General features: G+C 44.2%; 1 protein-coding gene across 1 annotated transcript in view; it reads left to right on the top strand.

The window, feature by feature from the left end:
- Positions 1-438: 438 nt before the first annotated feature.
- BCAR1 (BCAR1 scaffold protein, Cas family member) overlaps positions 439-21,548 on the top strand; it is an 84,008-nt gene continuing 62,898 nt past the window's right edge. Inside the window, exon 1 of the mRNA XM_060787945.2 lies at positions 439-747. Coding sequence (XP_060643928.2) covers positions 736-747 — 12 coding nt within the window. The 5' untranslated portion in view covers positions 439-735. The remainder of the gene's footprint in view (positions 748-21,548) is intronic.

Genomic DNA, 21,548 nt, shown 5'->3' with positions numbered 1-21,548 from the left:
TCCAAATGGTGAAGGTGTCATCCACATCTCTGAACCATATCGTGGGCTTTTTGGTTGCTGTTTCCAGGGCTTGTTCTTCAAAGTGTTCCATGTAGAAATTAGCTATGACCGGGCTGAGAGGGCTCCCCAGAGCTACTCCATCTTTCTGTTCATAGAACTCATTGTCCCACTGAAAGTAGCTGGTGGTGAGGCAATGGTGAAACAGAGCCGTGATGTCTTCTGGGAACCTCTGGTTCCCTGTGAATGATAATGACAATCATACTCTGTGCATACTTAGCAGGGATATTCTCTTGCTTGCTCTGGGGGTCAGACTAGGCGACCTTTGCGGATCCCTGCCCGTTGTCCCTTGCTGGAGAGGCAGGCAGAGAGGAGTTGGAGGCGGGGGCAACGTAGAGGCGCCCTCCCCTTGGCCCTCCTCCTTCCCTCCCTCCTCTTCCTCCTTGGCCCGCCATCCCTGCCGGGTGCCAGGCGGAGGCAGCCTCTCCCCGCCGTCCCATCGCTGCCTCCCGGCGCCGCCTCCTTTTCTCCCGAGCAGCCAATGGAAGAGGCGTCCTAGCCAGCAACTCTCCTGCTTTCTCTGCTCTCTTTTTCCCCTCCTTTGGCTTACATCACTCGCCGGGCTTAGGCGTCGGAGAAGGAGGAGAGGAGGAGGAAGAGAACCGAGCCTGGGACGATGCGTTAAGGGCGCACGGTCACTGCGGCCGCCCCTCCGTTGCGCGCGGCCTGGCCGGGAAGATGAACTACCTGGTGAGGAAAGGGCGACGTGGGGGGAAAGAGGGGGCTCTTAGCTATCCATCGGTGGGTCATTTGTGGGGCTGGGTCGCCGGGCTGGCGAGGGAGAGCCTTCCCTTTTGGGTCCCCCCAGGACCTCTCCAAATGGAGGCCAGGGCGCACGGAATGCGCTTTGGGTAGGCAAGGAGGAAGGCTCTGCTTTCCAAGGAAGGAAAGGGTTTGGCCCCTTAGTCCTTCTCTTGGGGGGGGGGGGGGGCTTCAATCTCTTCTCTAGCCAACGTTTTAGGCTTCAATCTCTTCTCTACCCCCCCCCTCCCTAGTGTTGGCCCCATCTTTGAGAGAAAGGAAAGACAGATCCAAATTGGAAAGGTTTGACTTTGTCCTCAATGCAGTTTGTGACACTACTGTTAACTGCCACAGCTCAATGGTGAAGAGAATCCAGGGAGGTATAGTTTGGGAAGGTCTGGAGCCTTCTCTGTTGGAGTCTTGCCAAACTACAACTCCCAAGATTCCTTAGCATGGTTAAACTGATACTAAACTGCATTTATTCCCCAATGTAGATGCCTTGGAGAAAAAAGAGAAAGCCAAGGCTCTGGGCACTTCGACCTTGGAAGATGGGACTGTGTGTGTGTATTCTCTGTGTGTGTTTTTTGTGCATTTGTGTGCTTTCGGGATTTTGCGTCCTTCCTCAAGCCAAGGTCGGACTTCTTTGGCCCGGGATGGAAACCGGCGCCCATTTTTATGTATTTCCTTAGTGTGTCTGTTGGATTTATATCCGGCCTTTCTCCCAGAATGAGGTTCTGTTTCCCTTCATTCTTTTAACCAACCTTAATCCCTTCCTAATATATACATATTATTCTGAATTTTCAAAAAACACAGATGGGAAGCAAAGAGGGATAGAACAGCGGGTTGCTGTGAGTTCTCTGGGCTGTATGGTCATGTTCCAGAAGCATTCTCTCCTGACGTTTTGCCTGCATCTATCGTTGTGAAGTCTGTTGGAAACTAGGAAAATGGGGTTTATATACCTGTGGAATGATGTCCAAGGTGGGGGAAAGAACTCTTGTCTGTTTGAGGTAGGTTTTTTTTCCGTGTCAGGAGCGATTTGAGAAACTGCAAGTTGCTTCTGGTGTGAGAGAATTGGCCGTCTGCAAGGACATTGCCCAGGGGGCGTCCAGATGATTTGATGTTTTTATCATCCTTGTGGGAGGCTTCTCTCATGTCCCCGTATGAAGAGCTGGAGCTGGTAGAGGGAGCTCATCCGCCTCTCCCCGGATTTGAACCTGCGACCTGTCAGTCTTCAGTCCTGCCGGCACAGGGGTTTAACCCACTGCGCCACTGGGGGCTCAAATGGTTCAATTGGCTGTCTTGATTGGCATTTAATGGCCTAGCGGTTTCAAGGTTTGGCTTCTTACCGCTTTGGGGGATCCTTTGTTGGGAGGTGATTAGCTGGCCCTGATTGTTTCTTGTCCAGAATTCCCCTGTTTTTGAGGCCAACAATAACATTCAGAACCCAAAATCACTGGGTTGTTGTGAGTTTTCCGAACTGTATGGCCATGTTCCAGAAGCATTCTCTCCTGATGTTTGGCTTCGAACCGCTTTGGGGAATCCTTTGTTGGGAGGTGATTAGCTGGCCCTGATGGTTTCTTGTCTGGTATTCCCTTGTTTTTGAGTGCTAATCAAGGAGGCCAACAACAACATTCACAACCCAAAATCACTGGGTTGTTGTGTGTTTTCCGGGCTGTCTGGCCATTTTCCAGAAGCATTCTCTCCTGACGTTTCGCCTGCATATCTCGTAGGTTGTGAGTTTTTTTGGAATAATGTCCAAGGTGTGAGAAAGAACTCTTGTCTCTTTGAGGTAGCTGCGAATGTTTCCATTGGCCACCTTGATTGGCATTCAATGGCCTAGCAGTTTCAAGATTTGGCTTCTTACCACTTTGGGGAATCCTTTGTTGGGAGGTGATTAGCTGGCCCTGATGGTTTCTTGTCTGGAATTCCCCTGTTTTTTGAGTGTTGTTCTAGTGCCAACAACAACATTCACAACCCAAAATCACTGGTTGTTGTGTGTTTTCTGGGCTGTCTAGCCATGTTCCAGAAGCATTCTCTCCTGACGTTTCGCCTGCATCTCTCTCCTGACGTTTCGGCAGGCATCCTCGGAGGTTGTGAGGTTTTTTGGAATAATGTCCAAGGTGGGAGAAAGAACTCTTGTCTGTTTGAGGTAGTTGCGAATGTTTCCATTGGCCACTTTGATTGGCATTCAATGGCCTAGCAGTTTCAAGGTTTGGCTTCTTACCGCTTTGGGGAATCCTTTGTTGGGAGGTGATTTGCTGGCCCTGATTGTTTCTTGTCTGGAATTCCCCTGTTTTTGAGTGTTGTTCTAGTGCCAACAACATTCACAACCCAAAATCACTGGGTTGTTGTGTGTTTTCCGGGCTGTCTAGCCATGTTCCAGAAGCATTCTCTCCTGATGTTTCGCCTGCATATCTCAGAGGTTGTGAGTTTTTTTGGAATAATGTCCAAGGTGGGAGAAAGAACTCTTGTCTGTTTGAGGTAGATGCGAATGTTTCAATTGGCCACCTTGATTGGCATTCAATGGCCTAGCAGTTTCAAGGTTTGGCTTCTTACCGCTTTGGGGAATCCTTTGTTGGAAGGTGATTAGCTGGCCCTGATGGTTTCTTGTCTGGATTTCCCCTGTTTTTGAGTGTTGTTCTAGTGCCAGCAACAACATTCACAACCCCAAATCACTGGTTGTTGTGTGTTTTCTGGGCTGTCTAGCCATGTTCCAGAAGCATTCCCTCCTGACGTTTCGCCTGCATCTCTCGGAGGTTGTGAGGTTTTTTGGAATAATGTCCAAGGTGGGAGAAAGAACTCTTGTCTGTTTGAGGTACTTATGAATGTTTCAATTGGCCACCTTGATTGGCATTTAATGGCCTAGCAGTTTCAAGGTCTGGCTTCTTACCGCTTGGGGGGAATCCTTTGTTGGGAGGTGATTTGCTGGCCCTGATGGTTTCTTGTCTGGTATTCCCTTGTTTTTGAGTGCTAATCAAGGAGGCCAACAACAACATTCACAATCCAAAATCACTGGGTTGTTGTGAGTTTTCTGAACTGTATTCCAGCCATGAAAGCCTTCGACAATACATTGAACATTACATTTTTAATTATGCCAAAGGGTTACTTGCTTCCCAAGCCCTTTGGCCCTCCCTTCGACTCAAGGAGGAAACTCCAACCGAGTTGAGATTGAATCACAACAAACTAGGCCCCACTGTGTCGAAACCCTGAGGCCCCCAAGACATTGGGAAAGCTCCCTTCGCAAGGCAAAATCAGCCAAGGTGGAAAAAAGAACCAAGCCGGGAGAAAAAAAGAGGGGGGAAATGAGGGCGGACTGCTCTGGGAAAGCCCTCCCATTTCGCTCTGGAAAGGAAAGGGTCACTGGGAACACGCTTTGCCTTTTTGGAGGAACGAAAAGAATGATATGTCAAAGATATAACTATCTTAGTTTGGAATATCACCATACGAAAGGCTGTCGTGGCACCTTTGAGAAGAAGGGAGAGAAAGAAGTTGGGAGCAGGCACTATGATAGACTTCAGTCTGCGTGCCGAGCTGTGCCAAAGCCCCTCGAAGACCCCCTTTTCATAATGCGAACTGGAGGTTTTGATCCTCAGCAGGATCAAATTACCAGAAGCCTATGAAATCATGCTTTAGTGAAGGGAGATGGGATTATTTGGCCACCCAAAGGAAGGACAGTTGTCGCTCTTAATTCCTTTTGCTGGAGACTACGACGCAGAACAATGGCTTCAAACTACAAGAGAGGAGATTCCATCTGAACACGAGGAAGAACTTCCTGACTGTGAGAGCCGTTCAGCAGTGGAACTCTCTGCCCCGGAGTGTGGTGGAGGCTCCTTCTTTGGAAGCTTTTAAACAGAGGCTGGATGGCCATCTGTTGAGGGTGCTTTGAATGCAATATTCCTGCTTCTTGGCAGAATGGGGTTGGACTGGATGGCCCAGGAGGTCTCTTCCAACTCTAAGATTCTATGATTCTAGGGGGAATGTGTTCTATCCCTGTATTGTCGAAGGCTTTCGTGGCTGGAATCACTGGGTTGTTGTGAGTTTTCTGGGCTGTATGGCCATGCTCCAGAAGCATTCTCTCCTGACATTTCACCTGCATCTATGGCTGTGAGGTTTGTTGGAAACTGGGAAAATGGGAGTTATATAATAATAATCATCATCTATATAAATGAAAGCAAACAAAAGTCCTTTGTCTCACCCTGGTCATTCCAAGGATATATAAACCCATTTTTCCTACTTCCAACAGACCTCATTACCTCTGAGGATGCTTGCCATAGATGCAGGCGAAATGTCAGGAGAAAAATTGCCTCCAGAACATGGCCATATCCCAGAAAAACCTACAACAACCCAATGTAATGTTCGTTTGTGGGATTAACATAGCTCAAAAACCACTGGACGAATTGACACCAAATTTGGACAAAAGACACCTAACAACCCAATGTATGTCCTTCACTCACAAAATTGATTTTCTCATTTGGGAGTTGTAGTTGCTGGGATTTATAGTTCACCTACAATCAAAGAACATTCTGAACCCCACCAACGATGGTACACAGTTCTCCCATGACCAACAGAAAATATGGGAAGGGTTTGGTGGGCAGTGTCCTTTGGCTTTGGAGTTGTAGTTCACCTACATCCAGAGATCACTGTGGACGCAAGCAATAATGCATCTGGACCAAACTCTACATGAATACTCAATATGTCGAAATGGGAACACTAGGATTTATAGTTCACCGACAATCACAAAGCATTCTGAACCATACCAACGATAGAATTGGGCCAAACCCACACAGAACCCCCATGTGGGCCACAGCAATGCATGGCAGGGGACAGCTAGTACATAATATATGTTTGTACTTTTGTATCCGTAGGATTTGGCAATTATGTGCCATGGGGAGCAAGCAGCACCAAATACCATGTTTGGTTACTTGCTGTGTTGGTGTTGCCTCCTTAAGTTGTGCTATGCTTGCGGAAGGAGTTTTGTGTACAGGACATCATGTCCAGTCAATGGCAGCAGAACCAGAGTAGTGCATGCATGCAGAACTGTGGCACATGGCGATAATGTATGAAAGGACATAGAATGATGTGCAAATACGCTTTCTTCATTTGGCTACAAATGTTGCATGCTTTTGTGTAAGCATAACGTAATTCTGCCAGCAGATAATGCCTGATGTTATATTGTTTCAGCATATGTAGCATCGAATAATATTGTATTGTCGAAGGTTTTCATGGCCGTTGTAAGCTTTTTGGGCTGTATGGCCATGTTCCCGAAGCATTCTCTCCTGATATTTCGCCTGCATCTATGACAGGCATCTTCAGAGGTTTTGAGGTCTATTGTCGAAGGCTTTCATGGCTGGAATCACTGGGTTGTTGTAGGTTTTTCAGGCTGTATGGCCATGTTCGAGAATCATTCTCTCCTGACGTTTCGCCTGCATCTATGGCAAGCATCCTCAGAGGTTGTGAGCTCTGTTGTTGAAGGCTTTCATGGCTGGAATCACTGGGTTGTTTTAGGATTTTCAGGCTATATGGCCATGTTCTAGAAGCATTCTCTCCTGACGTTTCACTTGCATCTTTGGCAAGCATCCACAGAGGTTGTGAGGTCTGTTGTCGAAGGCTTTCATGGCTCGAATCACTGGGTTGTTGTAGGTTTTTTGGGCTATATGGCCATGTTCTAGAGGCATTCTCTCCTGACATTTTGCCTGCATCTATGGCAAGCATCGTCAGAGGTTGTGAGGTCTGTTGTCGAAGGCTTTCATGGCCGGAATCACTGGGTTGTTGTAGGTTTTTCGGGCTGTATGGCCATGTTCTAGAAGCATTCTCTCCTGACGTTTCACTTGCATCTTTGGCAAGCATCCACAGAGGTTGTGAGGTCTGTTGTCGAAGGCTTTCATGGCTCGAATCACTGGGTTGTTGTAGGTTTTTTGGGCTATATGGCCATGTTCTAGAGGCATTCTCTCCTGACATTTTGCCTGCATCTATGGCAAGCATCGTCAGAGGTTGTGAGGTCTGTTGTCGAAGGCTTTCATGGCCGGAATCACTGGGTTGTTGTAGGTTTTTCGGGCTGTATGGCCATGTTCTAGAAGCATTCTCTCCTGACGTTTTGCCTGCATCTATGGCAAGCATCCTCAGAGGTTGTGAGCTCTGGTGTTGAAGGCTTTCATGGCCGGAATCACTGGGTTGTTGTCGGTTTTTCGGGCTATATGGCCATGTTCTAGAAGCATTCTCTCCTGACATTTTGCCTGCATCTATGGCAAGCATCCTCAGAGGTTGTGAGGTCTGTTGTTGACGGCTTTCATGGCTGGAATCACTGGGTTGTTGTAGGTTTTTCGGACTGTATGGCCATGTTCTAGAAGCATTCTCTCCTGACGTTTCGCCTGCATCCATGGCAAGCATCTTCAGAGGTTGTGAGATCTGTTGTCGAAGGCTTTCATGGTTGGAATCATAGGGAAAGGATACCGAAGGGAATCCATCCACATAGGGTAAAACTACATCTCTCACCCAAGGCTGACCGGGAAGGAAAGGAAACCGAAGGGAATCCATCCGAATTTATTCCGAATTACGAAGTTTCCAACCGAACCTAACCATGCCTACTAGGTAGTTTTAGTCTTTTTCCCTGAACTCTGTTCCAAAAGAATTTCCATACAAAAAGGAAGTTTCCCAAGGAAAGCTCAATTAATCCCCAGCCTCATTGAGCCAGTTGCTGAATGGCACATCAACACTTGGGTCAATGTATTGCTGCAATATCTTGCATTGTGGTCGATGGTTGGATTTCGGCCAGGGGCTCTGCTGCAACCAATTAGCCCTGGAATGTGAACTATTCTGGGCTTCCTAATTGGTTGCGGATGTTGTGGGCTGGGAACCCCACCACTTACTTTTCAACATGCAGTGCAGGGATGGTACAACCCGACACATTTGCATCGAGGTGATGAGAAGGTGAATGCAGTTCGTGGATGATGCTTAGGTCAGTCTTTGAAGGTTAAGCTACGACTTTGGAGACCAGGGTTCAAATATTTTCCTTGATGATGAAAACCTACTTGATGACCTTGGGCAAGTCGCACTCTCTCAGCCTATTTATACCCTGCCAACATCTCCTAAAGCAACATTTCTCAACCTGGGGTCATGAGGGGGTGTCAGAGGGGTCACCAAAGACCGTCCGAAAACGCAGTATATTCTGTTGTTCATGGGGGTTCTGTTTGGGAAGTTTGGCCCAATTCTATTGGTGGGGTCCAGAATGCTCTTTGATTGTAGGTGAACTATAAATCCCAGCAACTACAACTCCCAAATGCCAAGGTCTATTTTCCCCAAACTCCACCAGTGTTAACATTTAGGTATATTGAGTATTCGTGCCAAGTTTGGTCCAGATCTATCATTGTTTGAGGGCACAGTGCTTTCTGGATGTAGGTAAACTATAACTCCCAAATCCACCAATGATGGAATTGAACCAAACTTGGCACACAGAACTCCCATGACCACCAGAAAATACTGGAAACCCACCAAACACTTCCAGTATTTTCTATTGGTTAAGTTTGGTCCAGATCCATCATTGTTTGAGTCCATAGTGTTCTCTGGATACAGGTGAACTACAATTCCAAAACTCAAGGTCAAGGCCCATCAAACCCTTCTAGTATTTTATGGGAGTTCTGTGTGCAAGATTGGTTCAATTCCATCGTTGATGGAGTTCAGAATGCTCTTTGATTGTAGGTGAACTATAAATCCCAACAACTACAACTCCCAAATGACAAAATCATAAATTTTTGAGTGATGGTCACTCTTTGCGTAGTGAGATGTTTTGTTGCCATATTTGGTGTAGAGTTTGGTTCAGATCCATCATTGTTTGCGTCCACAGTGATCTCTGGATGTAGGTGAACTACAACTCCCAAACTCAAGGTCAATGCCCAGCAAACCCTTTCAGTATTTTCTGGTGGTCATGGGAGTTCTGTGTGCCAAGTTTGGTTCAATTCCATCGTTGGTGGAGTTCAGAATGCTCTTTGATTGTAGGTGAACTATAAATCCCAGCTACTACAACTCCCAAGTGACAAAATCATAATTTTTTAAGTGATGGTCACTCCTTGTGTTGTGAGACGTTTTGTTGCCAAATTTGGTGTGATTTCGTTCATTGGTTCTTTTGTTTTTAAGTTACTCATTATGCACAGAGCATTTATATGTATATATAGATTATTATTATTATTCATATAGCCAAGTCCAGATCTGAATTTAGTGACCGACAACTTAGTCCAAAGCCTGCCATTGTCAGAGTTCAAGCATTGTGAATCCTGCCAAACCGACTGTCAAAAGGCCTGGTCCCAAAACCATGTTTTAAGCTTCTTTTTTTGAGTTTTCATAGCCGGAGTCACTGGGTTTTTGTAGGTTTTTTTCAAGCTATATGGCCATGGTCTAGAGGCATTCTCTCCTGACGTTTCGCCCGCATCTATGGAAAGCATCCTCAGAGTTAGTGAGATCTGTTGGAACTAGGAAAAAGAGTTTATATATCTGTGGAATGACCAGGGTGGGACAAAGGACTCTTGTCTGCTGGAGCTAGGTGTGAATGTTTCAACTGACCACCTTGATTAGTAATGTAATGTTCGTTTGTGGGATTAGCAGAACTCAAAAACCACTGGACGAATTGACACCAAATTTGGACACAAGACACCTAAAAACCCAATGTACAGAGCATTTTGAGTACCTTTGATTGTAGGTGAACTATAAATTCCAGCAACTGCAACTCCCAAATGACAAAATCATAATTTTTGAGTGATGGTCACTCCTTGTGTTGTGAGACGTTTTGTTGCCAAATTTGGTGTGATATCATTCATTGATCCTTTTGTTTTTAAGGTACTCATTAGGCACAGAGCATTATATATAGATTGTTGTTGTTGTTGTTGTTGTTACTACTACTACTACTACTATATGTATATCCCATGTTATCTCTCCTGAAGGGGATTCAAGCATAAAAGCATTAGTATACCATTTAAAGTATACAATTAATATTGAAGGTACACAACAATACAGTGTTCTCAAAGGGATAATTGGTTCACATTTGAAATCCCTCCCATTGCCCTTAATCCATTTGATCTGGATCTAAATCTGAGTAGAGGGAATATATTTTTTAATACGGCAGGGATTTTAATATAAGCAGGAAGTGCCTTCAAAGTGAGAGTTGGGTTTGTGCAAGGGCGCCTTGGGACTTCTCTCGCTTTGGCTGTGATGGAAAGAGTCCTCTGTTTCCCTTTCTTTTGGGGCATTGTCTCCCTCTCCTGTTCCTCTCTCCGGATCTCCAGGCCAAGAAATGCATCCAACAGAGTGACCTCCAGTCAAGGAAAGGTGCTTCTGCACGCAATCTATTTGCTGCAGCGTTGAACAGGGAAAACCAGCTGATTCCCAACCCATCTAACACAGAGACATGTGCCTTTCATCTCAAGAACAGACAAGCATCCCGAGCTCTGAGGATGACCTGGGAAGGAATCCCACTGGAGCATTGCAGCGCACCCAGATACCTGGGAGTCACTCTGGACCGTGCTCTGACCTACAAGAAGCACTGCCTGAACATCAAGCAAAAAGTGAGCGCTAGAAACAACATCATACGAAAGCTGACTGGCACAACCTGGGGATCACAACCAGACACAGTGAAGACATCTGCCCTTGCGCTATGTTACGCTGCTGCTGAGTATGCATGCCCAGAGTGGAAAACATCTCACAATGCTAAAACAGTTGATGTGGCTCTTAATGAGACATGCCACATTATCACGGGGTGCCTGCGCCGCACACCACTGGAGAAATTACACTACTTAGCCGGTATTGCACCCCATGACCAACAGAAAATACTTAAGGCCATCCAATCCAACTCCTTTCATCAGGGCAAGAAAACGTAATCAAAGGCCTCTTGACAAAGAGCCATCCAGCCATAGATATAGATAGATAGATAGATAGATAGATAGATAGATAGATATGAGTGGGCGCTAGAAACAATATCATACGAAAGCTGACTGGCACAACCTGGGGATCACAACCAGACACAGTGAAGACATCTGCCCTTGCACTATGTTACGCTGCTGCTGAGTATGCATGCCCAGAGTGGAAAACATCTCACAATGCTAAAACAGTGGATGTGGCTCTTAATGAGACATGCCGCATTATCACGGGGTGCCTGCGCCGCACACCACTGGAGAAATTACACTACTTAGCCGGTATTGCACCCCATGACCAACAGAAAATACTTAAGGCCATCCAATCCAACTCCTTTCATCAGGGCAAGAAAACGTAATCAAAGGCCTCTTGACAAAGAGCCATCCAGCCATAGATATAGATAGATAGATAGATAGATAGATAGATAGATAGATAGATAGATAGATATGAGTGGGCGCTAGAAACAATATCATACGAAAGCTGACTGGCACAACCTGGGGATCACAACCAGACACAGTGAAGACATCTGCCCTTGCGCTATGTTACGCTGCTGCTGAGTACGCATGCCCAGTGTGGAACACACCTCACCACGCTAAACAGTAGATGTGGCTCTCAATGAGACATGCTGCATTATCTGTGCCCTACACCACTGGACTGTTTAGCCGGTATTGCACCACCTGACATCCGCCGGGAAGTAGCAGCCAATAGTGAAAGGACCAAGGCAGAGACATCTCCAGCTCATCCCTTGTTTGGGTATCAGCCAGCACGCCAACGACTTAAATCTAGACATAGTTTTCTAAGATCTACAGAGACACTCACCGGAACACCTCAGCAAGCGAGAGTCCAAAAGTGGCAGGCTCAAGCCCAGAATACCAAATGAGAGACTCCCCCTGGGCACACAGAAGACTGGGCGACTTGGAAGGCGCTGAACAGACTGCACTCTGGCACCACGAGATGCAGAGCCAACCTCAAGAAATGGGGCTCCAAAGTTGAATCCATGACATGCGAGTGTGGAGAAGAGCAAACCACTGACCACCTGCTGCAATGCACCCTGAGCCCTTCCACATGCACAATGGAGGATCTTCTTGCGGCAACACCAGAGGCACTCCAAGTGGCCAGATACTGGTCAAAGGACATTTAATCAACTACCAAACTCACAATTTTCGTATTGTGTCTGGTTTTTTTGCTTTGTTCTGTTAGAAATGTAATATAATCGACTGGTTGCACTGACACGATAAATAAAGCGTTGAACACACGGAGCAAGAACGTAATCCCATCGGAGGGGGATTAAAAAAAGAAAACCAGGTTACGAATGAAACATTGCAAATAATGGGGCACGGTTGTGCCGAGTAAACATGCTCGGAATGTCACCATCCGTATCTTTTGGGATATGTATTTGCTTGCACGAGATAAGCCCTTACCATGTACCATAACCGGAGGCAAGGCTGCACTGGACCAACCCAGGAGGTGTTTTGCTGCAGATGAGAAATCTCCTGGTCATTTCATAGAATCATAGAATCATAGAATCAAAGAGTTGGAAGAGACCTCCTGGGCCATCCAGTCCAACCCCATTCTGCCAAGAAGCAGGAATATTGCATTCAAATCACCCCTGACAGATGGCCATCCAGCCTCTGCTTAAAAGCTTCCAAAGAAGGAGTCTCCACCACACTCCGGGGCAGAGAGTTCCACTGCTGAACGGCTCTCACAGTCAGGAAATTCTTCCTAATGTTCAGATGGAATCTCCTCTCTTGTAGTTTGAAGCCATTGTCCCATTGCGTCCTAGTCTCCAAGGAAGCAGAAAACAAGCTTGCTCCCTCCTCCTCCCTGTGGCTTCCTCTCACATATTTATCCATGGCTATCATATCCCCTCTCAGCCTTCTCTTCTTCAGACTAAACATGCCCAGCTCCTTAAGCCGCTCCTCATAGGGCTTGTTCTCCAGACCCTTTTAGTCGCCCTCCTCTGGACACATTCCAGCTTGTCAATATCTCTCTTGAATTGTGGTGCCCAGAATTGGACACAATATTCCAGATGTGGTCTAACCAAAGCAGAATAGAGGGGTAGCATGACTTCCTTAGATCTAGACACTATGCTCCTATTGATGCAGGCCAAAATACCATTGGCTTTTTTTGCCGCCACATCACATTGTTTTCCATCTCTTTGCTCCTCTTGGTTACGGTGTCTTCTTCTCCTCCTCCTCCTTCGGCTACCTGGCTTGACTTGCTTCTCTGAGTCATTCTGCAGGCAGTGTTTTGTTGGCGCATGTTTCAGGGATCCGAAGTTGGTGGAGATGCAGCATAGATGACAACATTCACAACCCAAAATCACTGGGTTGTTGTGAGTTTTCAGGACTGTATGGCCACGTTCCAGAAGCATTCTCTCCTGACGTTTTGCCTGCATCTATGGCAGGCATCCTCAGAGGTTGTGAGGTTTGTTGGAAAATTGTGTTTATATATCTGTGGGATGTCCAGGGTGGGAGGACGGATGCTTGTCTCTTTGAGGCAAGTGTGAATGTTGCTGTTGGCCACCTTGATTAGCATTAGAACAACACTCAAAAACAGCGGAATTCCATACAAGAAATCATCAAGACCAGCTAATCACCTCCCAGACTGTGTACTAGCGGTGGGTACGTAGATGACTATGGAGCCCTCTTCTTGATCTGCATGTTCTCCTGCAGTGAGGGCATTGGTTTCCAGGTGGAAGGCGGTCCCGGTCGGGGTTGGCTTGACATACACATTTCTCTCTTTTGCTCTCCATTCGTGCCTCTTCAAATTCTGCAGCACTGCTGGTCACAGCTGACCTCCAGCTGGAGCACTCAAAGGCCAGGGTTTCACAGTACTCGGTGTCTATGCCAGAGTTTTTAAGGTTGGCTTTCAGCCCATCTTTCAATCTCTTTTCCTGCCCACCAACATTCCATTTTCCGTTCTTGAGTTCGGAGTAGAGCAACTGTTTTGGGAGACAGTGGTCAGGCATCCGGACAACGTGGCCACTCCAGCAGAGTTGATGGCGGAGGACCATCGCTTCAATGCTGGTGGTCTTTGCCTTTTCCAGCATGCTGACATTTGTCCACTTGTCTTCCCAAGAGATTTGCAGGGTTTTCCAGAGACGGTGCTGATGGAATCCTTCCAGGAGTTGCATGTGACGTCTGTAGACAGTCCACGTCTCACATGCATATAGCAGGGTTGGGAGGACAATAGCTCTATAAACAAGCACCTTGGTATCCCTATGGATGTCCCTGTCCTCAAGCACTCTCTGCTTCATTCGGGAAAAAGCTGCACTCGCAGAGCTCAGGCAGTGTTGTATTTCGGTGTCAATGTTGACTTTGGTGGAAAGGTGGCTGCCAAGGGAGCAGAAATGGTCCACATTTTCTAACGTTACACCATTACGATGTATTTCTGGCATTGGAAAGGGATTGGCCACTGACTGCGGGAAGAGCACTTTGGTTTTCTCGATGTTCAATGAGAGGATGAGCTTCTCGCATGCGTCTGCAAAGGTGTTTAGAGTGGCTTGGAGGTCTTCTTCTCAAGCTCAGGCTTTCTGTCGTCGCGCAGGAATTAAAATACTCCGTGATTTCGTAGGTCTGTTGTCAAGATATGTATGCAGTGAGCTTTCCGAACAGGAAGAGCTTATGCTTGGCATTTCCACCTTCTGTTGTAATCCTCCTAGTTTCTCTTTGCCAAGTGGAAAAGGCAGATCTCTTGTCATAAAAGCAAACAATTTTTTTTCCTCTCCAGAGTGGTTGGACTACAACGCCAGTGAGTCTCAACTGGCATAGCGATGCTGGGAGGTGCAATCCGAAAAGAAATGCTAGAGAACACATTTTTTTCCAAGCTCAACCATGAGAGGAGAGGAGAGGAGACACGTTGGGGTCTCCTTTCACAATGAAAGAAATGTTACCACGTAGTCCTGGCATCTGCATTTCCACACTGCCATATAATCCAGATGATCGAAGCAGATAATCCACGTTATCTGCTTTGAACTAGATTATATGAGTCTACATTGCCATGTAATCCAGATGATCCACGTTATCTGCTTTGAACTGGATGGTATGAGTCTACATTGCCATATATTCCAGATGACCGAAGTGGATAATCCATGTTATCTGCTTTGAACTGGATTATATGAGTCTTCATTGCCACATAATCCAGATGATCAAAGCAGATAATCCACATTATCTGCTTTGAACTGGATTATACGAGTCTACATTGCCATATGATCCAGATGATCAAAGTGGATAATCCACGTTATCTGCTTTGAACTGGATTATATGAATCTACATTGCCATAAAATCCAGATGATCCACGTTATATGCTTTGGACATGGATTATAAGAGTCTACATTGCCATATAACCCAAATGGCCGAAGTCTACATTGCCATATAATCCAGATGATTGGATTATATGAGTCTACGTTGCCATATAATTCAGATGATCAAAGCAGATAACCCACATTATCTGTTTTGAACTGGACTATTTGAGTCTACATTGCCATATAATCCAGATGATCAAAGTGGATAATCCACGTTATCTGCTTTGAACTGGATTGTATGAGTCTACATTGCCATATAATCCAGATGATCAAAGCAGATAATCCACGTTATCTGCTTTGAACTAGATTATATGAGTCTACATTGCCATGTAATCCAGATGATCCACGTTAATCTGCTTTGAACTGGATTGTATGAGTCTACACTGCCATATATTCCAAATGACCGAAGTGGATAATCCATGTTATCTGCTTTGAACTGGATTATACGAGTATACATTGCCACATAATCCAGATGATCAAAGCGGATAATCCACATTATCTGCTTTGAACTGGATTATACGAGTCTACATTGCCATATAATCCAGATGATCAAAGTGGATAATCCACGTTATCTGCTTTGAACTGGATTATATGAGTCTACATTGCCATAAAATCCAGATGATCCACGTTATATGCTTTGGGCTGGATTATACAAGTCTACATTGCCATATAACCCAAATGGCCGAAGTGGGTAATCCACATTATCTGCTTTGAACTGGATTATATAAGTCTACATTGCCATATAATCCAGATGATTGGATTATATGAGTCTACGTTGCCATATAATTCAGATGATCAAAGCAGATAACCCACATTATCTGCTTTGAACTGGATTATATGAGTCTACCTTGCCATATAATCCAGATGATCCACATTATCTGTTTTGAACTGGACTATTTGAGTCTACATTGCCAGATAATCCAGATGATTAAAGTGGATAATCCACATTATCTGCTTAGAACTGGATTATACGAGTCTACATTGCCATATAATCCAGATGATCCATGTTATCTGCTTTGAATTGGATTAAATGAGCCTACTTTGCCATATAATCCAGATGATCAAATCGGATAATCCATGTTATCTGCTTTGAACTGGATTATACAAGTCTACATTGCCATATAATCCAGATGATCAAAGCGGATAATCCACATTATCTGCTTTGAACTGGATCATACGAGTCTACATTGCCATATAATCCAGATTATCAAAGTGGATAATCCACGTTATCTGCTTTGAACTGGATTATACGAGTCTACATTGCCATATAATCCAGTTCAATGCAGATAATTTGGATTCTATATGAGCAGTGTAGATGGGGCCGGAGAGGCATTTGGCTCCAGAGCCTGTGCAAACTACAAATCCCAAGATTCCAAAGAGTGATAGTGACAGCTGTTTTGGATGCGTACACTTCAATGCCACTTTGGCCCCTTCCACACAGCTTCCTTACCTCCAGGGCATTGAGTGCCTTGATCCAAAATGCCGGTATTATTTTGTGTGCCGGTGAGAGAGAACTCCAAACAAGCCGGTCTAATTGGCAGTGCCGGGAAAAGGGCTCCCTTTGAATCCTGGCCTGCAATTTTTCAGTTGCAATTTTCGGAGAGTAAATAACAGGCTCTGATCTTGATTCATTCAACAGCCCTCCCTGCACACATCTCCAAAGTAAGACTGCTTATGGTTGGCATATGGTTATAGGTTTGTATTAGGCCTGGGTAACAACGCAAAAATTTGTTTCTAAAATCGATTTGTATTTGGGGGTTTTTTTTTGTTTCGATATTTAAAATAATTACAAAATTTTCCCTTAAAAAAGTTCGGTATTTACGAAATTTCGTTAATATTTACAAAACATTTTGTAAAGATGGCGCCCTTTTTTTCCCAATATTTTTTCAATATTTTTTTAATTTAATTATTAATTTAGTAGAATAGGGAGGAGAAATTATTATTAAGGAGGGAAGGCAGGCACTCAAGCGCTGCCGCCGAGTCGGGCCCGGCTCCTCCGAAGCTAAGGTTTCAGTGCGGAATTGGGAGAAGGGGGTCCCCAAAGGCCATCTAGTCCAGCCCTCTGCTAAGGTTTGAATGCGGAATTGGAGGAAGGGGCTCCCCAAAGGCCATCTAGTCCAGCCCCCTCTTAAGGTTTCAATGTGGAATTGGGAGAAGGGCTCCCCAAAGGCCATCTAGCCCAGCCCTCCGCTAAGGTTTCAGTGCGGAATTGGGAGAACGAAGCACACCCACCGCAAAGGTGAGGAAGGAGGGACGGGCCGCCTTCCCGCTGAGGGTCGCTCGCCCTCTCGCTCGCTTGCTCAGCCGGCGCCTTCCCCGCCCTCTCCTCCTCCTCCTCCTCCTCCTCCTCCTCCTCTTTCAGGCTCTGACTGGCTAAGGAGAGGAGAGAGAGGAGAGCTCCCAGCAAGCATCTAGCCATCTTACGTATTTCCGAAATGGACGGAAATACAAAAATATTTGGCGCATGCCGTTTCGATATTTAAAAACACTTCCGGGTTTAAAAATAAGTTTTGTAATCGTTTTGTAATTGCTAAAATTAACGAATATTTAACGAAATACAAAATTAACGAACGAAACCGCCCAGGCCTAGTTTGTATATTTAGAGCAGCGTTTCTCGACCTCCGGGGTCCCGACAAACAGGGTCGCCAAATGGGTTGCCAAAGACCATCAGAAAACATATATTTCTGATGGTCTTCGGAACCCCTTTGGCAGAAAAAGTTCAAGATCTCTCTGCCCGTCATTCTCTTCCTTTTTGGAAACAGACGGCGGTATAAATAAAGTTTTGTTATTATTGTTGTTGTTGTTGTTGTTGTTGTTGTTGTTATTAGCTCCGAGTCCCTTGGGGAGATGGTGGCAGGGTATAAATAAAGTATTATTATTATTATTGTTATTGTTATTATTATTATTATTAAGGGGTCGCAGCATTAGGAAGGTTGAGAAACACTGCTTTAGAGCAGTGTTTCTCAACCTGGGGGTCGGGACCCCAGGGGGGGCACAAGGGGGTGTCAGAGGAGTCACCAAAGACCATCAGAAAACAGTATTTTCTGTTGGTCATGGGAAGTCTGTGTGAGAGGACTAATTCTATCGTTGGTGGGGTCCAGAATGCACTTTGATTGTAGGTGAACTATAAATCCCAACAACTACAACTCCAAAATGTCAAGGTCTATTTTCCCCAAACTCCACTAATGTTTACATTTGGGCATATTGAATATTCATGCCAAGTTAGGTCCAGATCCATCATTGTTTGAGTTTCTGGAGGTAGGTGAACTACAACTCCCAAAGTCAAGGTCAGTGCCCACCAAATCCTTCCAGTATTTTCCGTTGGTCATAGGAGTTCTGTGTGCCAAGTTTGGTTCAAATTCATCATTGGCGGAGTTCAAAATGCACTTCGATTGTAGATTAACTACAAATCCCTGCAACTACAACTCCTAAATGGCAAAATCAATCCCCCCCAACCCCGCCAGTAGTCAAATTTGGGTGTATTGGGTATTTGTGCCAAGTTTAGTCCAGGGAATGAAAATAACATCCTGCAGATCAGATATTTACATGATGATTTATAACAATAGCACAATGACAGTTGTGAAGTAGCAACAAAATAATGTTACGGTTGCGGGTCAGCACAACATGAGGAACTGGATTTGTCTATATGTGAGTTATATTAATTGTATTGTTTATTTGCTTATTGCTTGCTGTTTTTATTGATGTGTTGGGCTTGGCCTCATGCAAGCCGCTCCGAGTCCCTTGGGGAGATGGTGGCGGGGTATAAATAAAGTATTATTATTACTATTATTATTATTATTATTATTATTAGCTCCGAGTCCCTTGGGGAGATGGTGGCGGGGTATAAATAAAGTATTATTATTACTATTATTATTATTATTATTATTATTAGCTCCGAGTCCCTTGGGGAGATGGTGGCGGGGTATAAATAAAGTCTTATTATTATTATTATTAGCTCTGAGTCCCTTGGGGAGATGGTGGCGGGGTATAAATAAAGTATTATTATTATTATTATTAGCTCTGAGTCCCTTGGGGAGATGGTGGCAGGGTATAAATAAAGTCTTATTATTATTATTATTAGCTCTGAGTCCCTTGGGGAGATGGTGGCGGGGTATAAATAAAGTATTATTATTATTATTATTAGCTCCGAGTCCCTTGGGGAGATGGTGGCAGGGTATAAATAAAGTCTTATTATTATTATTATTAGCCCCGAGTCCCTTGGGGAGATGGTGGCGGGGTATAAATAAAGTATTATTATTATTATTATTAGCTCTGAGTCCCTTGGGGAGATGGTGGCAGGGTATAAATAAAGTATTATTATTATTATTATTAGCTCCGAGTCCCTTGGGGAGATGGTGGCGGGGTATAAATAAAGTATTATTATTATTATTATTAGCTCTGAGTCCCTTGGGGAGATGGTGGCAGGGTATAAATAAAGTATTATTATTATTATTATTAGCTCCGAGTCCCTTGGGGAGATGGTGGCGGGGTATAAATAAAGTATTATTATTATTATTATTAGCTCTGAGTCCCTTGGGGAGATGGTGGCGGGGTATAAATAAAGTATTATTATTATTATTATTAGCTCTGAGTCCCTTGGGGAGATGGTGGCGGGGTATAAATAAAGTATTATTATTATTATTATTAGCTCCGAGTCCCTTGGGGAGATGGTGGCGGGGTATAAATAAAGTATTATTATTATTATTATTAGCTCTGAGTCCCTTGGGGAGATGGTGGCGGGGTATAAATAAAGTATTATTATTATTATTATTAGCTCTGAGTCCCTTGGGGAGATGGTGGCAGGGTATAAATAAAGTATTATTATTATTATTATTAGCTCTGAGTCCCTTGGGGAGATGGTGGCAGGGTATAAATAAAGTATTATTATTATTATTATTAGCTCTGAGTCCCTTGGGGAGATGGTGGCAGGGTATAAATAAAGTATTATTATTATTATTATTAGCTCTGAGTCCCTTGGGGAGATGGTGGCGGGGTATAAATAAAGTCTTATTATTATTATTATTAGCTCTGAGTCCCTTGGGGAGATGGTGGCAGGGTATAAATAAAGTATTATTATTATTATTATTAGCTCTGAGTCCCTTGGGGAGATGGTGGCGGGGTATAAATAAAGTATTATTATTATTATTATTAGCTCTGAGTCCCTTGGGGAGATGGTGGCAGGGTATAAATAAAGTATTATTATTATTATTATTAGCTCTGAGTCCCTTGGGGAGATGGTGGCGGGGTATAAATAAAGTCTTATTATTATTATTATTAGCCCCGAGTCCCTTGGGGAGATGGTGGCAGGGTATAAATAAAGTATTATTATTATTATTATTAGCTCTGAGTCCCTTGGGGAGATGGTGGCAGGGTATAAATAAAGTATTATTATTATTATTATTAGCTCTGAGTCCCTTGGGGAGATGGTGGCAGGGTATAAATAAAGTATTATTATTATTATTATTAGCTCTGAGTCCCTTGGGGAGATGGTGGCAGGGTATAAATAAAGTCTTATTATTATTATTATTAGCCCCGAGTCCCTTGGGGAGATGGTGGCGGGGTATAAATAAAGTATTATTATTATTATTATTAGCTCTGAGTCCCTTGGGGAGATGGTGGCAGGGTATAAATAAAGTATTATTATTATTATTATTAGCTCTGAGTCCCTTGGGGAGATGGTGGCGGGGTATAAATAAAGTATTATTATTATTATTATTAGCTCTGAGTCCCTTGGGGAGATGGTGGCGGGGTATAAATAAAGTATTATTATTATTATTATTAGCTCTGAGTCCCTTGGGGAGATGGTGGCGGGGTATAAATAAAGTATTATTATTATTATTATTAGCTCTGAGTCCCTTGGGGAGATGGTGGCAGGGTATAAATAAAGTATTATTATTATTATTATTAGCTCTGAGTCCCTTGGGGAGATGGTGGCGGGGTATAAATAAAGTATTATTATTATTATTATTAGCTCTGAGTCCCTTGGGGAGATGGTGGCGGGGTATAAATAAAGTATTATTATTATTATTATTAGCTCTGAGTCCCTTGGGGAGATGGTGGCAGGGTATAAATAAAGTATTATTATTATTATTATTAGCTCCGAGTCCCTTGGGGAGATGGTGGCAGGGTATAAATAAAGTCTTATTATTATTATTATTAGCCCCGAGTCCCTTGGGGAGATGGTGGCGGGGTATAAATAAAGTATTATTATTATTATTATTAGCTCTGAGTCCCTTGGGGAGATGGTGGCGGGGTATAAATAAAGTATTATTATTATTATTATTAGCTCTGAGTCCCTTGGGGAGATGGTGGCAGGGTATAAATAAAGTATTATTATTATTATTATTAGCTCTGAGTCCCTTGGGGAGATGGTGGCAGGGTATAAATAAAGTATTATTATTATTATTATTATTAGCTCTGAGTCCCTTGGGGAGATGGTGGCAGGGTATAAATAAAGTATTATTATTATTATTATTAGCTCCGAGTCCCTTGGGGAGATGGTGGCGGGGTATAAATAAAGTATTATTATTATTATTATTATTAGCTC

Source organism: Anolis sagrei, chromosome 8 (assembly GCF_037176765.1).
Source record: "Anolis sagrei isolate rAnoSag1 chromosome 8, rAnoSag1.mat, whole genome shotgun sequence".
Taxonomy (NCBI): Eukaryota; Metazoa; Chordata; class Lepidosauria; order Squamata; family Dactyloidae; genus Anolis; species Anolis sagrei.
This window is presented reverse-complemented; position numbering and strand designations above follow the sequence as displayed.